General features: G+C 47.6%; 2 protein-coding genes across 2 annotated transcripts; one reads left to right on the top strand and one right to left on the bottom strand.

Moving 5' to 3' along the window:
- The first annotated feature begins 1,208 nt into the window (after positions 1-1,208).
- Positions 1,209-10,279, top strand: LOC135804861 (bifunctional peptidase and (3S)-lysyl hydroxylase Jmjd7-like). The gene is made up of 8 exons (XM_065318830.1): positions 1,209-1,662; positions 2,288-2,563; positions 3,152-3,343; positions 5,698-5,827; positions 6,251-6,452; positions 8,452-8,524; positions 9,080-9,130; positions 9,497-10,279. The coding sequence occupies exons 1-8, from the start codon at positions 1,435-1,437 to the stop codon at positions 9,617-9,619; spliced, it is 1,275 nt and encodes a 424-aa protein (XP_065174902.1). The 5' UTR covers positions 1,209-1,434; the 3' UTR covers positions 9,620-10,279.
- A 641-nt stretch (positions 10,280-10,920) lies between these two features.
- Positions 10,921-17,095, bottom strand: LOC135804860 (TBC1 domain family member 25-like). The gene is made up of 4 exons (XM_065318829.1): positions 16,748-17,095; positions 14,584-14,683; positions 13,438-13,607; positions 10,921-12,931 (listed from the first exon to the last, which is right to left on the bottom strand). Exons 1-4 carry the CDS (start codon positions 16,824-16,826, stop codon positions 11,352-11,354), a joined length of 1,929 nt encoding a protein of 642 aa, XP_065174901.1. The 5' UTR covers positions 16,827-17,095; the 3' UTR covers positions 10,921-11,351.
- Between the last annotated feature and the right edge of the window lie 147 nt (positions 17,096-17,242).

Raw genomic sequence — 17,242 nt, 5'->3', positions numbered from 1 at the left:
CATGTAGCCATCTTCCTTTGCATGTGTGTGTGTGTATGTATGTGTGTGTGTGTGTGTGTGTGTGTATGTGTGTATGTGTGTGTGTGTGTGTGTGTGTGTGTATGTGTGTATGTGTGTGTGTGTGTATGTGTGTGTGTATGTGTGTATGTGTGTGTGTGTGTGTATGTGTGTATGTGTGTGTGTGTGTGTGTGCGTGTGTGCGTGTGTGCGTGTGTGTGTGTGTGCGTTCATTTATGTCTTCCCTTGTGCGTGTGTTGGGGGGGGGGGGGGGGAGGTGTGCCGTGGTCTCACTGGCCCCGTCACTGACGACAGAGATTTCGGCGCATGCGCGGGCCGTGGTGCGGCCCACGGTTGCCGCAATGTGCATGTGCGCGCGCTTATGCACCCCTGTCTACAACAATGCGTACTGTTGTGCTTCCGTTTGTCCGTGTGTCTCTTCACGCCTCTGCCTGTGCGTATGTACATTGGTCCATATCACGTCAACTGTACGCGTGTCTGCGTGAGTGTATACACGTATGTGCAGTCGGGCAGCATGACCTGCTGATCAGGAGGTGCGTGCCAGTGCCACGCACTGCCGAAGCACGGGTGCTCACAGCTGGCTATGTGACCACTCTACTGCAATGTCCCATTGCGACGGGACGGAGTTGGGGCTCGACACCATATCAATGCCCACTCTAAAACTGACCCGCTGGGCCCCGGGTGGGTGGGGGAACGGAAAAAGAACTGAAATTATCCATATAAAAACTGCTCTCTGAGCAGTTCTGAAAAACCTATACTGGTGCAGCCCCGTCGTAAAACTATGAAATTAGAACTGGGCCTTTATCCCCCCCCATGTGAAATGGTCCACCTAAATAGGGAATGACGGGACCCGAACGCACCAGTAGCACGAGGTTCCCACCTACACATATGGATGCAGATGGGGACGCTGACCACAGCCCCATAGCAATATTGTGTACACAGCCACTGATACACTGCAGTACTATTGGTGACATGTGCCCTCCCGACCTCGTGCTACTGGTGCGTTCGGGTCCCGTCATTCCCTATTTAGGTGGACCATTTCACATGGGGGGGGGGGGGGGGGGGGATAAAGGCCCAGTTCTAATTTCATAGTTTTACGACGGGGCTGCACCAGTATAGGTTTTTCAGAACTGCTCAGAGAGCAGTTTTTATATGGATAATGATTGTACATGCATAATTATTGGTTTATCTATTAATACCATGATTGTACATGTATCTGACTGGTTTGATTCGCATTGTGGATTTCACGTCGTTACATATGCGGGTGCCAGGTGGACTGTATCTACCGACACTGAGTAGACCTTTTGACTTGGGACTCTGGATCGGAGGTGTGCTCTCGACATCGGTCACGAAAGGTAGCCGAGTCGCACTACGCTAGTGCAAGTGCGCCTTGTAGCCAGAACGCCGCGGATCAGAATGGATTCGTGTGTGTCGTTGGTCCTCGTCTCACTCAGCCTGGCGCATTTCGCCGCCAAGGTGCTGACTGTAAGTGTAGCTAGCGCCGAGGAGGTCGCACGAAGCCTTCCGGAATTTCCACCGAGTTTGGGCGACGAACCAGTGGACTCTCCACCATATGGCAGAGGACATCTGAAACCATTTGGATACCAACGAGCTCCTGAAGGACCAGTACAAGAGTACATCGAGGTGAGTCGTAGCCGAGGCAAGACGTCTGCATGTGCCACTGCACCTCAGGAAGGTCTCTGTGACCAGCATTCGTGCATTTGTGCATTTGTGGTGCAACGATCACAGAATGTAGATCTACAATGTCATGCACTTTTCAGTCTTTGAAAGTTTGAGTTTTCGTGGCTATGCGAACAGATTTTCAATGCATGGGGGCGGAAAATGCATCTCACTCCGTGGTTTTCATTCATTCGGTGCAGATTTGCCGCTCCTGAAGGGAGTAAACAGGAAACGGTGTAGCAGACACGCCATAACCTGGCAACACCGTGTTCCTGTGCATATGGCTATGTGTATCATACTACTACTTCGAAGTATGTTTATGATAGATGCATGTAGATGATAGTGGACATAATTGTACCATGGGACATTGAATGTTTGCAGTGAGACACGGCGACAGAAATCAACTGTCGCCAAAACCCATCCGAACCCACATGGAACGAAGCGCGGCACAGGCAAATGCACGTCTGACTGTTCACCCCCGCCCCCATGTACACACACCTCCATGAAAGCGTACGCTGGCCACCGCGGGCACGGTAGCAGTCAGGCCCCGGTGCTGAATAATTTCCATTCTGCTGACCCATGCTGGCAGGAGCTACACCCCAGCGATTTCTACCGCACACACATCAAGCCAAAGCAACCGCTGGTGTACCGTGGAATGGTGAGCGACTCGCCGGCATTTCGCCTCTGGACGGACGAGTACCTCCGGGAGACGTACGGCTCACTGGACGTGATAAGCGAGGTCAAGAACGAAAGCCGTGCCACGCCGCCCAAGCGCATGCAGATGAGGGAGTTCCTGGACCGGTACCAGAAGGACAACCTCTACATCGTGACCGTCTTACCGGATGATATGAGAAAAGAGGTCAAGGTAAGCCATGTTGATACCCTGCACCAGCTGTTCTCTTCCCGGAAACTCAGTTCAACTGTCCAGATTACCGTATTTTCCGGAGTGTAAGCCGCACTTTGAACACCCGGAATTCAGCTAGGGGGGGGGGGGGGGGGGATGGGGTACTCCGATGATCAAATTAATCAACGGTGATAAAGAGGGTAGATGTCTGTATTTCAGTCGTGGCAATAAACGGGGGTTACGGACACTCCAGTGCGGCGTACGCACCGGACAATACGGTATGTGAGAATACCGGCGTGGGTGGCCAATTTCCTTTTGTGCGCACTTTGTTTTGCGCAATTCTGTGGTAATAGTGTGCATAGTTTGGTAATAGCGTGCATAGCTTGAAGTGGGCCACCTTGTAATCATTTATACTGACATAAATTTGACACACGCTGTGACATACTGCAGCAACTACAGCTGCATAACTTAGCATGTGGTGCAAGGGATTGCCATGGCAGTCAATGTTTTTTCTGTTGTTGGTTGGGCTGTCTTTCCCCTTGCACCGACACACAAAGTCTAATTCCCGGCTTTATGTGGGGCTCGTGTGCTGCTCCTGATCTTGCTCAGGCACCTCGCAGTGTTCTGTGTGGCAGTACGCGGCGCTTTATTCAGGAGGCCAATCTGTGGATGAGCAACGGTGGTACGCGCAGCGTGATTCACTATGATGCAGATCACAACATTCACTGCCTGCTGGCTGGCCGTAAGGACTTTGTGATGATCCCGAAGAAGTATCAGGCGCAGCTGTACATGGCATCACAGGCAAGCACCGTAATACCAGTAGCTTGATATCTGATGACATGTAATCACACTCAAGGTCTATTAGTGCTCGAGACTCTTCCTTGTCCACAACTGAATGTGATATCCTTTTTGTCAGGAAGTAATGCACTGGTGTTTTCCAGTTAGGAGCATACCTACAAACTTGTATCTCTGTATCTTTGTAAAGTCAATGCTCACAAAAACGTGTTCTGAGCTTTGTTTGGTAGTTCTCAGTGACATCCTGTTTGGGGTATTTCAGTCATATTCCATGTAATGAGAGGTTTCCAAAATGATGGGCATCATCCTGCACTTTATTATTTTTTTTATTCCGAAAATATTCTCCTGGCACGTCTAAAGATGGCGAATTTTAAAAACAGATGAGATGAAGGGAGACAGGCAACCATGGCAGAACCGAATATACAGAGAGGGAGGACAGAGGCAAAAAAAGAGAAAGAAAATTGCACTTGAAATTTGAAAGCCTAGATACTACAGTGCGTTTTTTTTATAATAGACTCTGAAATCCTTGAGAACGTACTCAAGGCCACTTTTGAGAAAATGTCATGCGAGTTGCGTCACGAAAATCTGCGCGCGAAATTCGAAAACCAGGTGTGACTCGTGGCATTTCGCCATTTTGTTCAGAGTGTCCTTCGAGCTAGCTCCTCGTGGCTGGAGGAATCATTTTGTTGCTGACTGCTCTGTGGCCCTATTTTGCTTTTTCTCGAGTGTCTTTTCGTTCGTGGCAACTTGTTCTCTCGACATACCACACATAACAAAGCGCGAACGGGCCATGGTGGTGTCTGTTTTACAATTTTTGCGAAGACGAGGAGAACAATGGCTGGGCATCGAATTGGTCCCAAGTATTCCATTCGTCATGCTGCTGTTGCGTGTGGCGTCAGCATTTCCACCATGAACAGATGTACCAGGGATGCTGACGGCGAAAATCAGCGTGCTGCGTTGGCCTTGTCTGTCTCCAGTGATGAAGGTAACGAGAGTGACAATCCCCAATGTGAGACTCGTGCCATAAAACCACTCAACCCTGACGGATTTGCTTTGGACTGTATAAGAAGTAATTTACGAATTCTATGCTGCGAAGGAGCACCCAACACTGGACAAAGTTCCTGCTCGCTGCATAGAAAGCATCGACGATTTTCCAGACATGAGCAAAACTAGCTCTTGGAAAATGTTGTGTTCCATGGGATTCCAGTGTGGCAAGACCAGAGGTATCACACACATGATGATGGAACGGCACGGGATTGTGTCATGGCGGCATCCCTACCTGTGAGACATACCTGGATGACACGTGGGTCAATGCGCGTCACACAGTTACTAGGAGTTGGTCCGACAATGGTGACAGGAGTGTATAGGCAAGCAACCAAATGAAGCTCCATCAGGTAAAGGCAAGCGCTTTATTGTTCTGCATACTGGTGGACGGGACGGATTCGTGAAAAACTGCGCCGATGTGTTCGTGACTGGAGACCGACGAGGCCGACGCCAACGATGATATACGTCGTCGGCTGTCCTAGCACATCTGTTCACTGTGTAATACTGTCGTCACAAGTGCAACACAAAACACGGAATTATTGGGGCCGTTTCGACGCTCGCTGGTCTTCTACTATTCGCAGATGTTGAACCAGACACAACTGTGACCTATTTGCATTGTGTGTTTGTGTGTATGTGTGTGTGTGTGTATGTGTGTGTGTGTGTGTTTGTGTGTTTGTGTGTTTGTAAAACCGCTCATGTATTGCTTCCTTTTAGTCTCTTTATGGGTGCTGTGTGAATTGCCCTTGTGATTTGTTGTGGTGTTTGAATTTTCACTGCATTCTTTCAGGGATCGAGGGAAGTTTCCTACATGCATGCTGGAATGTTTTGATTTATTGAGCTAATTGCAATACAGCATTTGAATTATTCAGTACAGTTTGCCACAGTAAGTCGTGAAAAGCCACGACTCACTGGTTTCCTACAAAGGTTAGGAGAACTGCAGACAGCAGTGCACAACTGCACCGTCCAAATATCTAACTTTGACAATTATTATTATTCCGATTTCCAAACTTAATTTTCTTCGATCCAAGACCCACACAAACGCAGCTGTGAAGAAAAAATTCAAATTTGGAATGAGAACAAACTAAAAAATCAAAATCGACAAATGTCTGTTTAAAAAAAACGCACTGTAGCGCATTAGCTGACATGGTGTTCGCACCAGCTTCAGCTAGTCCAGATTTCTTTAAGAGTCATATGTTAGGCACAACCATATCCATAGATATGCTTCGAATTGCACACCGGGATCCTGGCTGCTTAGGCTAACCCATTTATTTCCCTCTCGTCTTGCCTGTTCATTCCTGTTGGTTCTGTTTTTGTAGACAATCAACGGCTCAGGCTACTCACTCATTGATCCGGATAGTGTTGACTTGATGCAGTATCCGTTGGCGGCTGGTGTTCCATGGACCTGGGCCACCTTAGCACCCGGGGACTGCATTTTCCTACCCGGAGGTAGTTGGTGATGGCCTGTGTGCTGCTCTGTAATGATTCAGTATTGTGTTCTGGTGGCCACTGCACACACACTAGCACTGATTCTCCACTCCATACATACTACAGCACTGGTTCTCCACTCCATACATACTACAGCCCTGGCTTTTCACTCCATGCAAACTAGCCCTGGTTTGCCACTCGTTGCAACGGGCTAGCAACGGTTTTCCACACCGTACAAAACTAGCTCCAGTTTTCCACACCATACAAAACTAGGTCCGGTTTTCCCACTCCCTACAAACTAGCACCAGTTTGGCACCACGTGGTCCAACCAAACTAGCCCTAGTTTGCCACTCCATACAAAGTCGATCGTATTCACATTAAACCTCTACACACCACACTCTACACGGTCTGCGTGGTGTTCCTTTTGTTCCTTTCTAACACCAGGGTATCTGCATCAGGTCAGGTCGTATACGCGCAGCATCTCCGAAACACTCCTCTTCACGCCCACACGTTGGTTTAACGACAGCAACTGCAACACAACGGACGTCGATAGCTACATGTCGTTGGCAGATGTGGAGCTGAAGTGGACCTACCTGAAAGGCCAGAAGCACATTGAAATGGGCTACATGAACCCGGAACTTATTCGGTATGCTAGGCCCAGATTATTCAGCCAAGTTTCACTGGTCCTACATTGTTTCAGGCTCAAAAACCTGCTCAATACCGAAGGCTGATGACTGCACTGTGCAACGTGTACATGCATGCTTGCAGTGTACATGCATGCTTGCAGTGTACATGCATGCTTGCAGTGTACATGCATGCTTGCAGTGTACATGCATGCTTGCAGTGTACATGCATGCTTGCAGTGTACATGCATGCTTGCAGTGTACATGCATGCTTGCAGTGTACATGCATGCTTGCAGTGTACATGCATGCTTGCAGTGTACATGCAATATGCATGCTTGCAGTGTACATGCATGCTCGCAGTGTACATGCATGCTTGCAGTGTACATGCATGCTTGCAGTGTACATGCATGCTTGCAGTGTACATGCATGCTTGCAGTGTACATGCAATATGCATGCTTGCAGTGTACATGCATGCTTGCAGTGTACATGCATGCTTGCAGTGTACAAGCATGCTTGCAGTGTACATGCATGCTTGCAGTGTACATGCATGCTTGCAGTGTACATGCATGCTTGCAGTGTACATGCAATATGCATGCTTGCAGTGTACATGCATGCTTGCAGTGTACATGCATGCTTGCAGTGTACATGCATGCTTGCAGTGTACATGCATGCTTGCAGTGTACATGCATGCTTGCAGTGTACATGCATGCTTGCAGTGTACATGCATGCTTGCAGTGTACATGCATGCTTGCAGTGTACAAGCATGCTTGCAGTGTACATGCATGCTTGCAGTGTACATGCATGCTTGCAGTGTACATGCATGCTTGCAGTGTACATGCATGCTTGCAGTGTACATGCATGCTTGCAGTGTACATGCATGCTTGCAGTGTACACTGCAAGCATGCATGTACACTGCAAGCATGCATGCTTGCAGTGTACATGCATGCTTGCAGTGTACATGCATGCTTGCAGTGTACATGCATGCTTGCAGTGTACATGCATGCTTGCAGTGTACATGCATGCTTGCAGTGTACATGCATGCTTGCAGTGTACAGTCAGACCTCGTTTAACCGCACACATCCGTTTTCCACAAAAATATCCGGATGGGCGAGGGAACCGGATAACCGAACACTGGTTATGTTGGATGTACCATGGATGCTGTAAATTTGTAACCAGCTATTTTCTTCCGGATGGCGAGGGATCCGGATAAAAGAGGACCGGATAAGCGAGGCCTGACTGTACATGCATGCTTGCAGTGTACATGCATGCTCGCAGCGTAGCACCCCTTGCACATTGTTGTACTTGGCAACATCACGCCCAAATGTGCATTACAGCCTCGGTTGCAGACGATGGCCGGGGAAAACAAGACGGACATCTCTGAAAGCAACTCTTAGGTGTTTCATACATGTCATACATGTCATACATGTCATACATGTCATACATGTCATACATGTCATACATGTCATACATGTCATACATGTCATACATGTCATACATGTCATACATGTCATACATGTCATACATGTCATACATGTCATACATGTCATACATGTCATACATGTCATACATGTCATACATGTCATACATGTCATACATGTCATACATGTCATACATGTCATACATGTCATACATGTCCGGTCTTTGTCGTCTTGTTTTTAAAAGTGTGCGAGTGAGCAACCATACTGGTGTTGAACATACTGGTGTTCCCCATACTGGTGTTGAACATACTGGTGTTGAACATACTGGTGTTGAACATACTGGTGTTCCCCATACTGGTGTTGAACATACTGGTGTTGAACATACTGGTGTTGAACATACTGGTGTTGAACATACTGGTGTTCCCCATACTGGTGTTGAACAACCACCAGAGTACGACACCGTCACGTGCATTTTCGAGGAAGCCTTGGGTAACTGTAGTCGATACTCCCGAGAATACGGCATCAATACAATAAAATTTTAACTATGGCTCTGTGTGAGTGTTGTCTTGCCGCTCGTTTGCACTTGGATGATTGTTGCTGCAGGGAAAGCCTTTTCAGACAGTTGACACACAATGCTGCAATTTCCAGGGAACTGTTCATGGAAATCATCACCGATGTAAGATCTGTGCGCGTGCAGTACTATCGAGATGAGCTGATGCTTCGTAATGCTACATGCACTGTGAAACGTACCGAGCACATTTGAGCACGCCACAACATGCGTATTGCATAATATGTGCCCCTGGTCTTCACGACATACCAAGTCCACTGTGCTACACAGGTGTTCCTGTACAGTCCACTCACTCTACTTTGATGCATACTAGCAGCTGTTTATGAACAGTTCACACATCTACTTTGATGCATAGCTGTTTATGTATAGCCCACATATCTACTTTGATGCATAGCTGTTTATGTACAGCCCACATATCTACTTTGATGCATAGCTGTTTATGTACAGCCCACACATCTACTTTGATGCATAGCTGTTTATGTACAGCCCACATATCTACTTTGATGCATAGCTGTTTATGTACAGCCCACATATCTACTTTGATGCATAGCTGTTTATGTACAGCCCACACATCTACTTTGATGCATAGCTGTTTATGTGCAGTCCACACATGCGTGCCATTCTACTTGGTGCTGCTTGCTTGTGCTACATGCGTGCACACAGGATCTGCGAAGCGAGGCCAATGAATTTGCAACCGATGCTATGAGCGCGAAGGTAAGCATTTGGAAGTCGCACTATGGAGGACAATGTAGTTGAGTTAGAGCCACATCATGTTGGCCAGCAGATGTGCACAATTGCAATGCCAATGCATCTGTGCTTGCATGGACGACGTCCCTCTGCATTATCATCTCTAGATATCTTTGTCCTCAGATATTGTGCTAACATACTGTACTCACTCGATTAGACGCCCCTCTCGAGTATCCCTGGTGTGTTTGTGTGGGCGGATGGATTGCGGCGACGTTCCTCTTTCAACCACCCGGCAGTAGATTCTAACATGATCAGTGTGGTGATGACCAAGGTGCACAAACACAGTCATGGTGTGTGCTGACCCGCTTCATTCCTTGCTCTTCTTCTGCTCAGCTGTGGCTGGAGATAAAGTCGCCTGACCGGGACTATCTGACTTACGAGGACGTGGAGAACGCCCCTCTGGAAGCACTGAAGAACATTGCGCGCGCCATCGACCCACCGCATGATACTGATTGAGAATGTGCCGGGATGACTGACAGTGTCGATGCGCCGCTTGACTGTAGTATTTTCTGACTGAAGCAGGCCCGGCGGAACCGGTCCGGTCGCTCAGGCCATGGCCGGACCAACGTCTTGGCCACTAACCTATGTTTACTGCTGAGGAGGTCATGTGTATACTGGCCCGCCATATACATGATATACACAAACTGCATAAAAGGCTAGGGTAAGGCTGGACCAATCAATAACTGCTTCCGCCGGTCCTGTAGAGTATACCGTAGCGGTGACATTGAGCTTCTACTTCTAGCCACTGGCCCAGTTGCACATAGTTCCCATCCCGTAGGCTAGAACTATTTCTTGATCGTACTGAAGTACTTGTATTATAAGTTATTTACCTTGACCTAGCCAGCTCAAGCATCAATATGCTCATGCACTCGGATGTGCATTTTATTTGAAAATTGCTATTTTCGGACTCATTAAATTTTATAAATTAAAGAAGAGTTCGAGGATGAGACACCCGCTGGTAGCCCGTGTCATTCTTGCTTTCGCACCAGTTAGTAATCAGACCTTCGTCAAATTGATCGTGTAATATTATTGCAAGATCATGAGATCATGCAGCAGGAGTTGCAGCCTTCATTGTATACGGATATGGAATCATTATACATGGACTTCAGTCTTGAAGTAATGGCGATGGTAGAGTGTAATTTTAGCATCGCAACGAGGAGGACAAGCTGTATTCACATACTTGTGCTAGTATGTTTACTTTACCAGCACTTTATTGTGAATTTGATACAGTATGAGCAAATGGACACGATGCGCAACAATAGACAAAATACAGGAAGAATATTATTCTTTCAGTCTTGGTCGTTCTAGCTGTTTGGCTCTGGAAAGAACATTTCAAAATTATACCACAGCACTGTGCCCCGGCAAGACATTCCTTATTGAATCGAAGTAGAGCTGCTTGACTGTGGGAGGACCCATCAACAACACGCTTTGCACATGCACAGGTCACTGTGCAGGCCACTGCCTAGCTGATGGGAATTTTGGTCGAGTGTGTGAAGGACCAAAGAAGAAATGGGCTATGTCCATACCTATCAATAGTATCATTGAACGGGCTTTGACCAAATTATCATTACATGGGCTATTGTCATACCGTCTTCTCGTTCACGGGCACTCCTCAAGGAAAGGGTACACATGCTTTGTACTCGTTGCACATACACACACACACGCACACACGCACACACACACACACACACACACACACACACACACACACACACACACACACACACACACACACACACACAATTTGACCGGTATGGCTGTTCACAAGAAACGTGCGAATATGTTTTTGGCTAACCCGTAAGCATCGGCTCACTCAGATGCATTGACGAAACAATAACATAGCCGGTTACCGCCATGTTAACACTACAGTTTATTAGGTTGCAGTACTGCCTGTCACAGTCTATTGCAATGGTCTCAAGGGGTCGTCATCTTTGATGTGATACCGTCCAGATAAATACTTGGTTGCAGAAATTAAATAATGAATGCCAAAAATCTTTCAAGTCGGCTGAAGAGGAAATTCGCCAGGAAACATTGGTCCCGGCTTTAGGAATTACTAAAATTTCGACTGTTGGGGTTGAAAATGTCGATCTGGTGTGTTTGAGAAAAAATACAGTGGAAGCTTGAAGAAAGCTTTCTGCAAAGAGGCGTACTTCCTAGTAAGAAATCAAGAAGCACATGCAACAATATGCTAGCCCTCAACAAAAAACTTCTCATCATTCCGCGCTATGAAGTCTTCCATTAAGTGGCGGGCTTGCGTTAGCATAGCTTGCACGTCATGTAGCCCTTTCTTCTGACTGAAGTGTATAGCTAGGCTTTCCTCAGACGGTACAGTGCTCAGCAGGTCCTCACGGCTGTTACTCACCATTGCCACGGAGATGAACAGGACTAACAGGTTGCCATAGTTTCTCTGCAGACCAATCCTGTCTGAGATAGCAATGTTGAATGGCGACACAGCCATGAACACGTCATCCGCCTCTTCTGCTGCTGTTGCTGCTGCTGCTTCCGCTGCATGCTCTTCTTCAGGGGCATGCCTTGCCTCTGCCAGTGCTAGCGAGTTAATTGCTGGGGGAAGATCGCCCGACGAGAGCATCTCTGCAGGCGTACCATCTTCGATCTGGCTGGCACGAAGCCAAGCACCCTCTACTTCCCTTGCCGGGTGCTCAAATAATTCTTCCTGGTCGGGTGCACTGCTGGTGCTGTCGCCGCCACCGCCACAAGGCTTTAGCTGACGACGGCGCTTATCATCCAACTTTTTCATGTACGTGTCGGGAGGCGCTAGCGTACTCCACATCACCTCCCACAAGAGCAACACATCTTCGTGGCAGAACTCACGCTTCAAGTTCACGAGAAGCCACGGTGAGCAGAAAATCAGGCTTGTGCAGTTGTTGCGCTGCAAGTGCTCGAAAAGAGTGGCGTCATACCGCTCCAGCAAAGCATGGAAGTGCGAGAACTTGAGAGCAAGGCCTTGCATATCAAACAGAGCCGGCACTAGCCTCAGAAAGGCTGCATAGCAACAGTATGCATCGGCTTCGCAATGCTGACCCGAGCCAGAGTAGACCTCAAGAAATACGGCGGCAAACTCATTCATACCCTGAACGTACGTCGCTTCGGGATTGGACAGGACGTAGGTGACCAGAATGTTGTAGAGACTCTCCAGGTTGGGACTGCTTGCACTGGCAAAGGATGTGCGTTCGCGGTCCGTGCGAATAACATCGTGGCGAATGCTCGTGAGGACCGACTGCACCTCGGGTGGTTGCTCATCGATTGTGGACTGCCATGCTGATTTCAAGCGCGCATAGTCGGCTCTCTGCGCCTCCAAGTACTCGTAGCGCTCCTTCCAGGTCAGCTTTGGCGGGAAGACGTACAGAAGGTGTCTCCACAGAGTGCGACGCAGTTCAGGGCAAACACCGCCATAGAAGACTCGAAGCCGCAGCTCGGGCTCACGGACCAGCCGTCTCTTCTTGTCCAAGTATGTTGGCCACTCAAACTCTTGAAACGGAACACTATTTGCAATAGAACTGAACCATGTGTTCAACTGGTCACTCTTCATAGACTCATGCCACAATAGCAGCGATGCAAATGGCACTACTTTCAGCGATGGTAGCAGCTTCCAGAGTTGCCGAACACCGGCCGTGTCGGCGTCAAGGAATTCCCACGTGGAGCTAGAGTTGGCACGTTCAAACCTTCTGGGCCGTGCACCACCGCGATGACCACCATCTGTCTCCGCCCTTACTGAAAACCTCCTCATGGATGCAATAAGATCCGTGGCTGTGAGTACAAACAGGCAAGCAATGCAGAACAGAATAAAGAAATCAGAACGCATCGTAGTAAAGAAAAGGACCAAGTAACTACAAGTTACGCGATAATGTCCACCGACACCACCAGTTATTTGACAATCAGCTCATGCGATAACATGCGATGGTGGTGTTAGTGGATATTGTAGCGTAACTTATAGTTCCTTGGTCCTTTTTTTTAAACTATAAATTAATCATTGGCTCTCCATCCGAGAACACATTGTATTATTAATTAAATCAAGGAAGGGTTAGTCAATATAATATGGTCATGATGTCCACTGGTGTATTTTGCCTTGAAGGCTGAGTCTAACGCTACAAGTAGAATTCCTTTTTTTAAACGGGTTGCTCGCTGGCAGCAGTTGGTGTTGGCGGGGTGTAGCGGGTTGCTCGCTGGCAGCAGTTGGTGTTGCTAGAGGGTTGCAACAAAATTCCCCTCAGTGGGACTCGGTGTGCATCTCAAAGTATCTTTTGCTAACTAACCTGGTCTCAGCTCCTCCACTAGCACGTAAAGACATCGTTCGGGAATGCTAACTGCTGTGACCGTCGCCGCTCTCCAATCTGTCTCGAACGTCAGACCAAAGCATTGGAACGTGTACAGGCTGGGGCGAGCTAGGAACTCTGGATCTATGCTGTATGTGAATGCCACATGACTGAAAGCACACCACAAACACACATACATGCATACATACAATCATACATACAAACAGACAGACAGGTATGCCCGCACGCCCGCACCCCCCCACACACACACACAAAGGCAGCACGTTGCACTTGCATGAACAGAGGACCACCGAGCAGATAGACGGATGAGAACAATACCAACCAATGGGAGTCCGGAAAGCAACACTCCGATACATACTTCCCATCAACGTCCTCTAGAATTGATTCCTGCATAAGCATCAATATTCTCTCAGGAATGTGTGTCCAGAGCCATATCACATTCTGTAGTGTAGGTAGCGGTGCTTACACTGTGTACTAATCCATTCCAGCAATAGCCAGCACACTCAATTTCATCACTCAACTTGAAACACCATGATATATTTATAAGAAGAAGAGAGGACCAAAGAGCTACTAAGTACAAGTTACGCTATATTCTCCACTAACACCACCAGTTACTTGACAATCAGCTCATGCGATAACTTGCTGGTTCTTGCGGTAACTTGTAGTTCTTTGGTCCTCTCTTCTTCTTATAAATTAATCGTTGGCTCTCCACCCGCGTCTAACGATGATAATTATACACAATGCCCGCGGCATTCGCTATGTAAGCTGCATGCAATGCATGCAATGCCCGGGAACACTCCACACAACATTTAGACTCGGGTGGAGAGCCAAGGCTTAATGTATACGAAGAAAAGAGGACCAAAGAGCTACAAGTTACGCATCCACGGCGTGCTGGAGCTAATTGCCAGTTAAGTGTAGAACGTCAGTACCGTTGGTCAGTGTCGTGCAATGTTATCGCATGAGCTGAATGTAAAGTAACTGGTGGTGTTAGTGGAGAATATAGAGGAACTTGTAGCTCTTTGGTCCTCTCTTCTTCTCACACATAATATAATGCAGTTTGGGTTGCTCGTGTGCACACATCCAATACTGCCGCCTAGATAGTTTCAGCGAGAGATCAGTACTTACTCCTTTTCTACATCGAACGCTGTCACCAGTTGCTGCTGAATTTCTGGCCATGATGTCGACAATGGAGAGGTCACTGTCAATGAGTGTGACTTCTTCCCGCCTATGGAGACAAGACCAAAGTAATGGGGAGTTGGAGAGAATAGATTTGTATGTTGCATTTTTGTAACAAGGCAATCGTGGAACCTGGAAAAATGGGTGAACTGGTTAGTGTTTGTTTTCCCCTGCCCCCCACCCCCCCCCCCCCACTGCAATTTTTTCGTTGCCCAGAACCCTGGCCATATTTGGTGATTAGATAAAATGGGATGTTTAGCAATGATTATGTCTTCGCGTCCCGTTCGCGCGCCCCCCCCCCCCCCCCCCCCACCATGACTCCCTGGAACTAATTACAATCAGTATCGCCTAAAGCGTTGGTATTTGATTTTGAGCATTTTATCACTATAAGCGATCCTGTAAACCGTGAAATTATTGCGATGGTCTAATTTCTGCGAAATTCGCGACCGCGTGGAAATCGCAAAATTTAGACAGCGTGAAAAGGAGATCCATGAAAGGTTTAGCAAGAATGCCACAGGTTAAAGGGGAAGTTAAGGCAAAAATTAAAATTTCACCAGTTGTAGTCTTCGGGGTGCTGAGTCGAATGGTCTTGGTCCGAGGAAGCTGAGACCCTCCCTTCCTACTTGAATCCCAATCGAACTCGCGCACTTCCACCGAAACTGGGTGACTGCGCCCTACTAGATGGGGATTTGTATGCAAAATGTCACTAAAAGCGCCATTTCGTTCTTATTAAAGCACGGATGACCGCGATTGGCCCATATGTTGTAGTCTTTTGGACGCTGAGTCGACTGGTTTTGGTCCGAAAAGGCTGCGATGTAGCGTTTCTCCTTTATTCCCAATCGAACATGGTTGAAGAAGCGGTCACGTGCTCCTGGGTGCCCAAATCACCTGGTCACCACGCCAGCAGGCGACAACTTTCACACCAAGGTTCAACTCGAGTTCAACTCGAGTGACAGGACTGCACCCAAAAAAGGTCAAACAGGCTAGTAAGTTGTACCCTGCAGGCACGGTGACCAGGTGACTGGTGTACGCAGGAGCACGTGACCACTTGTTTGACCATGTTCGATTGGGAATAAAGGAGGAACGCTGCATCGCAGCCTTTTCGGACCAAAACCAGTCGACTCAGCGTCCAAAAGACTACAACATATGGGCCAATCGCGGTCATCCGTGCTTTTATAAGAACGAAATGGCGCTTTTAGTGACATTTTGCATACAAATCCCCATCTAGTAGGGCGCAGTCACCCAGTTTCGGTGGAAGTGCGCGAGTTCGATTGGGATTCAAGTAGGAAGGGAGCGTCTCAGCTTCCTCGGACCAAGACCATTCGACTCAGCACCCCGAAGACTACAACTGGTGAAATTTTAATTTTTGCCTTAACTTCCCCTTTAAGCAAGAATGCCATTCTGCAATTGCAAAATTAAAGCCTCGCAAACCTGTCCGGATTCTGAAAACGCGAACTAAAAACGCCGCGAAAATTTCACGCTTTACAGTATATTCCTATGGCCGATACTGCATGCAATGATGTATGCGAGAGGGGTGTCAAATGACTCAGCATGCCGTGCACACACGCACTGCATAGCTGGCTACAGCTCCTGACACACAACATCAGCATTTCCTCACGATGGAGGCATATTTGGCAACTAATACTTGTACATCCAAGCAGAACTCACCACACAACACTGGACAAGTTCTTCACGAAGATGTAGCACCCTGTTCTCCTCTGACACCACTTGATTATACATCAATCACTATAACCGATGCAAAAATAATGTTATAAAGGTCTTTTGAAATATGAATTTGATCAATATAGGCGATATATTACTATGCGCGGTAACTGTACTTTGTTATGGCAAATGAAAATGAATTTGAGAAGTCAAGTAGTTGATCACTATAGCCGGTATACTACTATAGCCGCCAACCTTATAGGCGATACTGAGTGTACGTGGCATGCAGTTATCACCGGTATTCTCCGGTTAGTGATTCCGTTGAGTAGCATGCACTGAAGTCTGAAGTCCCAGTGGAATGACTGTAGGATGTGCTTGGAGCGTTACTTAGCGCAGAGAGCTAGAGACCGACATGTCTATTGTCACATTCCGGCAACTGTGTGCTTCTTACCTCTCAGTGCGGCTATGACGATGATCTCGTGATTTCCAGGACTGGCTAATTGTGGGTCTTCTTCTTCTTCCTCAGACATGATATTAGCATGCAGGAGACTGTGCGGTGCGCTGCGCTGCTCAACAGTCGCAGAGATTTTTCCTTCGCCACCGATTCTCTGCTACTACTAGCGTCTGGTGATCTCACCGCTGTTTACATGTCTTCAAGTAACACGTTAGTTCAAGCAAACATTCAGTCTTATCCTACAGACTACAGACTACCGGACTCGCGACTGTTCTGTGTTTTGGTGATGTTCTACTGATGTCAGTGATGAGTAGATCTCCTACTTCAGACTTCAGTACTAGACTGACGTTGGGAACTGGTACGTGTACCTGGTGTACGTAACGTCGATGCTATCACTATACTGTACTACTGTAGTACCAATTATTTTCTTGGAGAAAATTTCATCGCTATCACCATGAATGATCACCAGATCACCATCGATCAACTATGGCC

This window comes from Sycon ciliatum, chromosome 1 (assembly GCF_964019385.1).
Source record: "Sycon ciliatum chromosome 1, ocSycCili1.1, whole genome shotgun sequence".
Classification (NCBI taxonomy): Eukaryota; Metazoa; Porifera; class Calcarea; order Leucosolenida; family Sycettidae; genus Sycon; species Sycon ciliatum.
The sequence above is the reverse complement of the archived record's forward strand: the minus strand, read 5'-3'. Positions and strand labels throughout refer to the sequence as shown.